Source organism: Choristoneura fumiferana, chromosome 12, assembly GCF_025370935.1.
Source record: "Choristoneura fumiferana chromosome 12, NRCan_CFum_1, whole genome shotgun sequence".
Taxonomy (NCBI): domain Eukaryota; kingdom Metazoa; phylum Arthropoda; class Insecta; order Lepidoptera; family Tortricidae; genus Choristoneura; species Choristoneura fumiferana.
Window position 1 is genome coordinate 1,588,984 of NC_133483.1, and position 12,531 is coordinate 1,601,514.

Consider the following 12,531-nt stretch of genomic DNA (forward strand, 5'->3'; position numbering starts at 1 on the left):
AAACCTTACAAACGAATTTTTTAACAAAAACTGATTGCTCTTTTAATTTTACTTCGCAATATCTTTTCAGGTTGACAATAAGGGCTAATAATTCTCAAGATCCGGAACGGTTTAGTGATATCCTGGTCGAGGTAAGCATTATAACAAAAAAAATCAAGATATTTACAATCTTTGAACGTTATTTCGACACCTCCTACGTATACTGGTACAAGTGCATAATCATAAATTTACAGGAGAGCTGTTCAAAGGTTCCAAAACTTGTAACTTTCTCATTTGATGATATAACTTTTCAAAATTTTGCATTGGTTCCAAAGAAAATATTTGCTTTCTACCTGTATTCATGGAATTTTGAAATTTCTTATAGTTTTTGAGAAAATTGCAGATACACTACTATACGCGTATTTTACATCTTGTAGTTGTGCGGTATACTGAGCTAATTACCACTTGCTCCAGTATACGGCGTAATGCGTAGATTACTGATCTAACGATATTTTTATATTGTATATGAATTTTTAGATGAAATACTTATATGGCTTGCAATGAACAATAAAACAGATGCTCTTTTACCTTCATCTATTGATTTATAAACGTTTTTATCACTTGCATCAATATACGCTAACATTAGCATGCCACTTGTACCAATATACCGCTAGTAATGTTTTAAACGTGCTATACAAAATACAAAAATATACCTTTATAAAAAACCTCACTTGAAATATAAATGGTTTTATTAAGAAAAGTAATTGTATTAAGTGCTTTAAATTAATGGAAGCACATTCAATGGATTCGTATTCCTGTTCAAATGTGTACTCGTATTTTATTGTTAAAGGTTCCTCATGTGATACATATATCGCATCGCACCCATTTGTACATAACGGTTTAGCTTTTTGTGCCTCTTCAGGGTTCCGTACCCAAAGGGTATAAACGGAAACCCTACTTCTATATACTACTTCGCTGTCCGTCCGTCTGTCACCAGGCTGTATCTCATGAACCATGATAGTTAGACAGTTGAAATTTTCACAGATTATGTATAACTGTAGTCGATATAATATATATATAACAAAAATAGAACAGAATAAATATTTAAGGGGGCCCCCATACAACAAATGTATTTTTTTTGCCATTTTTTTGCTAATCCTAATGAAGTTGTATAGATGGTATGAACCCTTCGTGCGCGAGTCTGATTAGCACTTTGCTTAAGCCAAGCTTTGACATGAAATATTGAGTCAAAGTCAAAATATCTTTATTCAATTTGGATTGTAACAAGCACTTATGAATGTCAAAAAAATCTACCACCGGTTCGAAAAAACCTCTGTTGAGAAGAGTCTGGCAATAAACCTAGGTATATTTTGTAAACAGATTTACAATCATATTTTAGTGATATCTATACATCACAAGTATTTAGCACAACTACATATTTAAAACAGTTCTCAATTCGCTATTTGGAGTAAGCACTCGCCAATACGGATCGGAATTATTTCCAAATTTCCCTATACATGATATAATCATTAATTTTAATAATACGCCTTATATATTAATGTCTTCTTGACAATAGATTTAAATTTTGTGTCTGTTTCTGAGTCTTGGGAAACTTCTATAACTTCATACGGTTTACCCGTTTTCGCCATATACATAGCCAGGTACCATTTCTTAGGTGTGTATAAAAAAATGTGTATAGGGGGTTATTAAAAACCTGTACTATACTTTAAACCACATTAGGGCTACTAATTACTAATATGATCCAAGTAGAAAAATACTGTGATTCGAAAAAAAAAAGTTTTGCATGGAAGTGGAGTCGCAAGAAGACTTTCTAATTTCGATGTTTTCCCACTTATATCGTATTAGTAATCAGTAGCCCTAATATGGGTTACAGTATAGTACAGGATTTTTTTTATCAACCTGTAGGTATATTGAAATTGAGCATGCATGCCTTCGCCTTCTTTTTGGGGATGCTCAACTACCAGAATGCAATGTAATACTGCAATGTTATATATTTATATTTATAGCACGCGTACATGTAGGTATAGCCGAAGAAACTGAATCACGTACTGGTACTGGGGTGGAACCGTTGTACTACCAATGTTATGTTGACATCCCATACATTTGCCAAAGAAATCATAGCGAAATAGATCACGAAAAGGTTTCACATTGGATTTAGTTTCCATGACTGTCTATGAGAAATACGGCAATTGTGGTCTCTCCCTCCGCAATTGTCAGACCAAAACATGTTTTTTTTTATATATACTATCAAATTATGTGTTCGTAGAACAGTTTAAACGGTCCGCACGCAGTGACGGCTAGCGCGTACACTGAGGCAACTGCCAGTTACACTGGACTTCCCCGGCCCCGCGACAATATCGGTGCCGCGTATAGTGGTGCATGTCGGTTGCCTCAGTATACGTTGTACCGATTAGCAAAACGGTGTTAGATGCATTCATATACGTCACTTTATTTCCAAAACTAATAGGAATATCCGTGCAAATTTTTTGTGGTAGGTAAATAAGGAAATATTAATCACAAAATTGCAAAAAACTAAAAATCAGAAATTTGTCACTTGTACCAGTATACGTAGGAGGTGTCGATTTCAATCATTGTTATACCATTCCCTGGCTCTCGTGATATTCGTAACAACACATTATCGTAAAGGAAAAAAGCAAAACAAAAAGTTTCTTTTTCTAATAACATACTTGCCTCCACCCTCATCTTAAGCCCAACGACACATAGAGGGAAAAAAATACGATAATCAATAGAGCGCTTCTAAAATTGGCCCTAAATCTAGCCAGAGCCACCCTCGCGGTGGGGAACTGAAAAAAAAACCATTTCAAGGGCGAGTTACCTTCGGGGAGATTAACTAGTCTGTTTAACCTCGAAAGATTAGGCAATTACAAGAAAAAATTGAGTTTAAGTTTTGAATGGCCTCTCAGGAGCCAGGACGAACGGCGATCGGATGTCTAGAGCCGGGTCCAGACGAGTGTAACGTGTAATGTAACATTACGTGTAATTTAGCGTCAACAGTGTGGAAAAGCCGAACGTTCGGCACACGAACTCAAAGCAAACGAGCACTGCGAGCGCCTTTGTGTTCGCGCGAAAAACCGACAGCCGATGGATCAACACCGAGCGCCGCGCGAGCGTTACATGTAATGCTCGTAGTGACGTCCACACGTAGAATTCGTGTTACATTACACGATAGATTACATTACACGTTACACTCGTCTGGACCCGGCTTAACTTTTTTTTATTAACAGTGTTATCAAGGTGTTATTGAGACATTAACTTTATAGTGTTCTAATGAATGACAAATAAATTTAATTGTCAGGGGACCACTCGGTTTGCAATCATTTTTTTAGGAGCATCCCTAATTTATATTTAATTAAATAGCGTAATGTAAGCTAATTTACGCAGTTTAAAGTGATAGTGGTAATACATTACGCTACGTTCAGCAACTAAAGAACATCAATAACGTGATCTATGAACATTAATGTATTTAAACGAAAATAATTTGTTTTGCTCACCCGCGACCTTATGATAGCTAAGTTTATGCAAGATATGCGCGTACCGTACACCATGATACCAGATGTTAGACAAGAAGGTGTTGCTCTGAAGATGAGCTCTGGTTGAGGTCGAAACGGGTCAGTTTAGTGTGGTGATGGTGATAGATGTGTTTGTGTGTATTCTTACAGTGTGGAGGTGGAGGAACTGCATGAACACGCATATCTTGCATAAGCTTAGCTATCAAAAGGTTGCGGGTGAGCAAAGAAATTATTTTAGTTCATTGATATGGACCTCCGCAAAGTAAGGCCTGATGAAATAAATTACAATAATTGAACAGTTCGGATGCCGTCGTATTCCGATAGAGATCCGACTTTTCCCGATGGAACACGTTATGCACCACAGATATAGATTACACTAGATTACGCAAATGCATCTACTTCGCGTGTCCGAACCCCGACCAAACGTCGGGGTTGGCCCCCATACAAAGACTGACCGCTAACTGACTAATCATGACTAGTGACTGACTCGAGCCCCACGGCGCGGGCGGGCGGCGCATTTGAATCGATTTTGCGCAGACATCGGGGAATTCACATCGCTAATTCGCTTTAGAGACGTCACAGTAGATATAAAAAAGTGACACGGTTGGTTTTCATACAGATTGAGGTGTTTGCGCTATCTAGTGTAATCTATATCTGTGTTAGTGACTGTACTGTCGTCGGCAGGTGGTGGTGGTCCGCGAGCGCGACCTGTTGCGGCTGGTGGTGGCGGCGCGGCGCGTGCCGGCGCTGCGCGCGCGCATCCAGGCGGCCGTGGCGCCGCGCGGCCTGCGGCTGCAGCTGCATGACGCAGCGCACGCGGCTCTGCTTGACAACCCCGGGTCAGTCTGGGTTTGGGTCCCCCACTATTAACGTCAGCCGGAAGAAGAAATTTCAAAGAGTCATTCGAAAAAAAAAGAAAAAAAAAAAGGGTAAATTGAAAATACAAACTGAAATATAAATGCACAGAAAAAACAGAAAAATAAGACCATCACTGGGAATCGAACCCAGGTCCTCGGTAATCCGTACCGCGTGCTATACCGCTACACCACTGATGGTCAATAGTATTATTTTTCTGTTTTTTCTGTACATCTATATTTCAGTTTGTATTTTCAATTTAGGTTTTACGGGATGACCGTAAAAGTAAAAATTTGGAATTGAAATAAAAAATACAAAAAGATGCCAAAAAACCAATCTTAAAATTAGGGTATTTTGGAACTAGAGTGTTTTGAGAACTATGCATTATGAGAATAAAGTATTACGCCACCTACAGGTGAACACAATTTGGGGTATTTTGGGAAAGGTGTATTTTGGGACTAGTTCTCAATGGTTCTCGTGTAAATCGAGAATGAGCCTTTTTGGAAATATGGTGTTTTGGGCCTAGTTTCTTATGAGAAGAGGGGCTTTCGAAATTAGAGTATATTGACTAATAGTGCGTTTTGGGACTAGTGCATTCGCCACCGGAGAGCTATTTATTGAGACACAGTTGCTTGCATCATGATCACGGGTAGATGGAAGAATTTGCAGTTGGATGTGCATAACATCCCATCGAAGGGAAACCTTTGGAGACCTATTTTTAACCCCCGACGCAAAAAGAGGGGTGTTATAAGTTTGACCGCTATGGGTGTCTGTGTGTGTCTGTCTGTGGCACCGTAACTTTTAAACGGGTGAACCTATTTGAATGAGTGTTTTTTATTTGAAAGCAGGTTTTCTAGCGATGGTTCTTAGACATGTTTTATCAAAATCGGTTCAGCTGTTTTTGAGATATTGAACTTTGAAGTGACAAAGTCGGGGGTTTTCCAACTTTTTGTTGGTTAGGTAATCACGCATGACTTAGGTAGATCGTAATCCTAGACTATTAAAGTCTAAGCGGCTGTTTCACCATCCATTGATCAGTGTTAACTGACGGTTAAAATGTGATGCCGTCTCCGTCTATTCGAACAAAACAAATAGAGACGGCATCACATTTAACCGTCAGTTAACACTTATCGCAATTATTAACGTGCATATTATGTTTTCAGCCCATGCTTCCAATTCCGCAAAAGCGACACCGGCGAAGCGCTAACACCTAAAGCTATGAAAGCCATCATCCGTTCGCTGGGCGCGGAGTTCCAGCAAATACTGCAAGCGTTCGACGTCCACAACATAACGAGTTGCGGCGTGTCGCGCGCAACGCATACTCCCGCGCAGCACGCGTTGCTGGCTCTGGCTGGCGCGTTGCCGCTGGCTGCTTTGATCGCCGCGCTAGTGCTGTGCTGTATGCATTCAAACGGTTTGTGTTCTAACGCATTAAAGCCGTTAAGGCTGCGTCTCCACTAGAGATACAATTTATTGCACACCAACACATAGCAAGCAGTATAGAAAACGGTTTACTAATGTATCGGCGAAAATTATTTAGCAAATTATTATCTCCCAAACTATTTATCCCATATTTTTATTTAGGCGAAATGTTATTTCCCAACTCAACGTTTCGCACTGATATCATTTCCCAACTAATGATTCGATAAATTATTATTATGCAAATTATTACCTGGAATTTTTTTAAGATGTCATTTATGTTTTCGTCAAATGTATTGATTGGCATACCTTGATTAAGCAACTTATTGAATGGCATCCAACCTACTTTTCTAGTGTCATTTATCCTGGCTGCTATAAAAAAAAACCTAACATCGAAGGCTAAGGCCTTAGCCTTCTGAACCTAAAGTATCCAAGTCGCTTCTGTTCCGAACCGTCTTGCTCGCTCGCTTCGCTCGCTCGCACAAATCAAATTGAAGTATAACTTTGCAATGTGAAAAATTGCCCAAATGATATTTGACAATTTGTTATTTGCCTAAGCCAATCATTTGCTACATAATTATTTGCCACATAAATGTGTGATGAAGTAAAATTTTGCAATGTAAAAATGTTGCGAAATAAAAAAATGTGAAGTAAAGTTATGCCAAATATTAGTTTGCCAAATGAAACTTTGGCGAAACATATTTCGCCGAAAAGGCAGTACACCACAGAAAACAGGTATATACACAGAGACTTTCTGAGGTAAGCAATAGGCGGCCTTACCGCTTGAGAACAATCTCTTACAGGCCACCTTTACAATGGAATGGATGGAGAAGTAAGGATTAAATTTTAGCAGGTGGTGAATTTACATTACATTACAGCAATATCACAGTATAACAAGTTTCCCTCCAGTAATCCGATGGAGACGTCTAGACCGAGCAATCGTGCAGGGCGTGGGGGTGAGACGCGGGTGGGAGGAGCCCCAGCTGCATACTTCGCCGTTCTTAGTAGCTTGGGACAAGTCTTCTAGGGCTATCGCTTTTTTAACATTTAAATTTATAATAAAATTAATTATTGTGCATAGGTACGACATGTATTGTGAGTGCGTGCAAATCTTCATATCGTATAAATAAGGAACTAAGATTTCATCTATTTATATAACTATATTTATTTATTTTTTATACAATTAATTAAATTCAATAACAGGAAATTTAAGTCCGTTAAGTCTAGAAACCGAAAGTACGTATTTGTCGGTTAGGTACTAATCTAATCTATGAAAGTATATTTTGTAGAAAAAAATGATTTTTATTTAATAAATAGTATATTTTGATAATTCTTACCCCTAATAAGTATGCCACACCTAATTTATTTTGTTTTATATAATTTCGCAATACCAATATGTACTAATTGGTAAAAATGCCGGTGCCGATTTAGTTTACAATAGGTATTTTAATCCTTGTTACAAAATACCTGCAATAAAACAAATCCGGACCGAGAATCCTACAAAACCGGTCAGCCATGTGCACCCACTATCCGATTTTGGGTAACATTATAGTGGTGCCATCTGTTGATAGATTCTAAATCTAAGGAATTTGATAACAGCGCCATCTAACGAAACCAGTACACATTTTTTTTTATTTCACAGCCAACCGTCGAGCGAAATCGGTCATGCTTCTGTCCCGGGAGCCTCCATCAGTGGCCAGCAACATATCTGCACCTACCAGACTATACGCGGAACCTTTGTACAGGACGTGACAGCGTTACTCTAAAATACAAAACCTGTGTACTTTAGTCATCCCGGGATGTAAGTAGCCATTACAATCCGCTACACGCAGAAAATTCCACTTTCTCGAGGAGACTTTCTTGGCCTGATGAAGACGTAAAATTGTGGAAACATACATAGAACTATGGAACAGTCTCGTCATTCCGTGCACAAAAATACTACCTGAGCGACGAACGCGCCTACTTTTTGCTGTTTTCCAGAATTAGTTATTTTTCAAAATATGTAATAATTATTTAAAAAATGATATGTTCGATTGGTGTTACCAATAAGGTACGTAACCTACACTTTAACAGCATGAATTACTTTCAAACAGTAAAGCAGATGAATCGGTTATTTAATTGTAGGTATAGCAGTGAAGACAATCATCATCATCTCAGCTTATACAGTGGTGGCCACGTAATTAAGAACGATTTGAAGTTCCAGATTATTTTTAACTAAATCATGTCATGTGTAGTCGTGGGTCCTTCTTAGAAGTAACTAGTTACGTTATGAAATAGGCACATGAATAGAGCAAACGGGATTTAGAATAAAGAATAAAATTACTGTCATTTTTACTCAAATTTTGTTTTTATTCTCTTTAGTAACAAATTCAAATAGTAATGAAGCTGGACAAATAATTAAGAACGATTTATTGAACGGTTCGAAAGTTTTTTTATTTGAAACTTAGATTAACTAAATCACACTAACGTGAAGTTTGTACAGAAAAAAAAGCAATGTTATACATTTTAACTAAAATTAATAGTTAGTAGCATGTCCACGGCTTTTTATTACTGCCTTACACCGGCGAGGCATTGAATCTATCAATTTTTGACATTTCGCAAGAGAGATAGAGTTCCATTCTTCTAAGAATACGTCATACAGTTCTCTTAAATTGCCACACTGTCGATTTGAAACTTTTTTCTTGACTTCGCACCAAAGATGCTCTATTGCTCTAAGATCGGGGCTGTTGGCTGGCCAATCTAAGACAGAAACTGATTGCGATGTGAGGACTTAACTGTACGTGCAGTATGCTTGGGATCATTGTCGTGCTGGAATGTCCAAATAACCGGAAGCACGCCTTCAGCATATGGTAACATTGTTTCTTCCAGTATGTTTTTGTATTGAAATTGATCCATGTTTCCTTCTATCAGCCTAACAGGTCCAACACCATGTCCAGAAAAACATCCCCAAATTTTTACATTTCCCCCGCCATGCTTTAAAGTTACTTTTGTGTACTTTGGGTCGGATGCTTTATTTGGAGGCCGTTTTACATATCGTTTGCCATCAGAACATACCCTATTTATTTTTGTCTCGTCAGAAAAAAGAACGTTTTTCCACTGTCTGACTGTCCAGTTTTCATATCTTCTTGCAAATGCAAGCCGGGCTTGCCTATGACACCGTTTCAACATAGGCACCTTCCTTGCTATCCTTCCGTGCAACTTTTCTTCCACCATACGCATTCGAATACTGCGTGCCGAGATTGCTGAAGGGTTGTTTTCGCCAAAATATTCTTTTCTCAACTCATTAGACCCTTTAAAAGAATTTTGTTTTGCCAAACGAACGATATTTCGATCATCTCGACGAGATGACTTTCTTTGTCTAGGTACACGCGGAACATTTGAAGTAGTTTGATACGTAGCAAAATGCTTTATGGCGTGGAAAACCATAGTTTTTGAACATTGCAGATGATCGGCTATGTGTTTATACGACCAATTCTTGTCGCGAAGTTTTAGTATTACTTTTCTTGTAGATTTATCACAACTTTTATATTTCCTCGTTGTTTTTATATGAAGCAATCGCCTTTAAGACTTTTACGGCACTAAATGGCGCCAAAATTATTCAAATAATAACCTAAAACCACAAAGCGGCGGTCCGTTCTCTATTTAAATTTGAATAAAAAATAAACTATTCAGCGTTCTTAATTATATGACCAGCCAGTAAGTAGTAATACTAGGTTTAGATGTAATATATAAAGTTTATCTATTTATTTTTTAGCCAATTATATGTATAAATGAATTTACCGCTAGTAAGGAAAAGTTTTACGATACCGAGAGAAGTACAAAAATATACATACAGTTAGTAACACTTGTCAGTTTGAAAAAATCTTCTCTATAAAAAATCGTTCTTAATTATATGACCACAACTGTATACGTCCAACTGCTGAGCACAGGCCACCTCCCAAAATGAGAGGGCTTGTGCCTTAGTTCCCACGCGGGCTTAATGCGGATTGGGAACTTAAGACACACCATCAAATTTCTTTGCTTGTAAGTGTAGACTTCCTCACGCTGTTTTCCTTCACCGCAAAGCTCGTAGTAAGTTTTAAATGTAAGCCTTATGCTCGAATCCACAACCCTTTGCTATACGGGGCGAAAATGATCAGTTATCGTCCATGAAAAGGAAATGGCGTCACAATTCGATTTCAACATTGGTCATCTCAACTATGTATAACCAGTAACGTGTGATTCGCTGTCTGCTGTCAGTAAACTTCGTCGAATAGCACGAACGCACTATATTTTATGATCATGCTTTGACATTGGTTGTTTATGATAGTGCTCCACTGGGCGAAAGTCACGAAAATGCATACATTTTGCTCAAAGCATTTTGCTATTGACAAGATTTCATATTTCTAAGACTATAATTTGATTCGTTCTCTGTATTCTGTTTGGAAAGAGAAAAACGCTGATATTATTAAAATTTCGCTACAACTATTAATTAATTTATTACAATTTTTTTAAGATGTGCTTATTCTAAAAGGGCATAACTCCAAAACTACGACACAATAGATCCATTACTTTTGTCTAGTCTCTTAAAAAAAAGATCACGTAAATCTCACGTAGACGTTGCATAGAGACAATATCAAAATTATGACAGCTCCTTTTTCTGGTGATAAAGGCAAAGGAAAAATATCTATTCTGTTGTAGTGTTGGCAAATTCAGACATATTTTTTAAATTTTTTGTATTTTTTTTAATATGGAGAAATCAATTATAATAAATATTTTCCCATGTTCAGGAGGCAAAACTCTTTCGATTCCTGTAGTAATTAAAAGATGTTAAAAAAATGAAATCTTGTCAATTAGAATTGTCTCGGTGAGCGGTTGGTTCCGAAAGAATGTGACGTCTGTCGACGCAACATAGATGTCGCTAGTGCTGCTGCTTAAGTAGCATAATAGAAATAAGCAACCTGAGATATGTATGCATAGGAAAAATTCGTGTCTAGATTCCTGTCCAGCAGTGGTGTCGGGGTTATATATAGCACGCAGCACGGATTGCTGAGGACCTGGGTTCGATTCCCAGTGTTGGTCTCTTTTTCTGGTTTTTCTGTGCATCCATGTCTCAGTTTTATTTTCGATATAGTTTCACGGGATACCCGTAAAAGGAACAAATTGTGGAGTTAAAATAAAAAATACAAAAATAATCCAAAAAACCAATCACGTACCTGAATATCGAAAATTTAAATATCGATAAGGAGTTTAAATATCGACGGTCAAAATATCGAACCTAACTTAACCTAACCAACTTTCGATATTTTGACCGTCGACTTTTTAACATTAGATAATATTAATTTTCGATATTCAAATACGTCCTCATTAGTATTTCTGCAGTACCGTGTCAATTAACTAATAATATCATTTATTAGTTTTTTTTGTATATTTTTTATCATGTACAAAACTGTGTCATGAAATTAATATAAGTGTGATAGTAAATATTAAAATTTATTTCTAAGTCACAAATTTTAATTAATTTTCAATTAATATAGAGGTACCTTGATTATTTCATAAAATGTATATAGAAAAATAAATTATTCGTGTTTTTAAATTTTGTTTTATTTACAAATTCAGTGTAAAAATAATTTACAGGTTTTTTTTTTACCTATTTAACCTCTTCTATACAATTGCATATAAATATTTTAGGAGTAGGTATAGTAAAAATATTCTTTAAAGCTCATTAATTACATTATATAACCGTTTTTACCTGTATGCAAACATATCGTTAAATCATAGTGATTATTGTAGGTGGACCAATAATAAAATGGTACTTGCACGTTGCTTTAGAAATTCGTACTCCATTTTAAGAGCATTTAATTTTAATCATCAACCATGAATTTATAATTATAAGTATTTATAAAATATAACATTTTTATGTAAAAAAATAAATATTAAATCGTACTTAATTTAAATATTTGAGTTTTACTCGTCAACCAATTAGAGTATTTTTTAGATAATATTGAGACATAATAATATGTAAAAAATATATATATATATATACAGTTGTGGTCATATAATTAAGAACGATTTTTTATAGAGAAGATTTTTTCAAACTGACAAGTGTTACTAACTGTATATTTTTTTGTAATTCTCTCGGTATCGTAAAACTTTTCCTTACTAGCGGTAAATTCATTTATACATATAATTGGCTAAAAAATAAATAGATAAACTTTATATATTACATCTAAACCTAGTATTACTACTTACTGGCTGGTCATATAATTAAGAACGCTGAATAGTTTATTTTTTATTCAAATTTAAATAGAGAACGGACCGCCGCTTTGTGGTTTTAGGTTATTATTTGAATAATTTTGGCGCCATTTAGTGCCGCAAAAGTCTTTAAGGCGATTGCTTCATATAAAAACAACGGGGAAAAATAAAAGTTGTGATAAATCTACAAGAAAAGTAATACTAAAACTTCGCGACAAGAATTGGTCGTATAAACACATAGCCGATCATCTGCAATGTTCAAAAACTATGGTTTTCCACGCCATAAAGCATTTTGCTACGTATCAAACTACTTCAAATGTTCCGCGTGTACCTAGACAAAGAAAGTCATCTCGTCGAGATGATCGAAATATCGTTCGTTTGGCAAAACAAAATCTTTTAAAGGGTCTAATGAGTTGAGAAAAGAATATTTTGGCGAAAACAACCCTTCAGCAATCTTGGCACGCAGTATTCGAATGCGTTTGGTAGAAGAAAA

At 36.5% G+C, this 12,531-nt stretch overlaps 1 protein-coding gene across 1 annotated transcript in view; it reads left to right on the forward strand.

Moving 5' to 3' along the window:
- The window catches only part of Cad74A (cadherin 74A), a 32,871-nt gene extending 22,716 nt beyond the window's left edge, over positions 1-10,155 (forward strand). Inside the window, exons 23-26 of the mRNA XM_074094897.1 lie at positions 71-131; positions 4,215-4,369; positions 5,549-5,799; positions 7,447-10,155. Of these exons, the coding sequence (XP_073950998.1) occupies positions 71-131; positions 4,215-4,369; positions 5,549-5,799; positions 7,447-7,556 (577 nt within the window). The 3' untranslated portion in view covers positions 7,557-10,155. The remainder of the gene's footprint in view (positions 1-70; positions 132-4,214; positions 4,370-5,548; positions 5,800-7,446) is intronic.
- Positions 10,156-12,531: the final 2,376 nt, after the last annotated feature.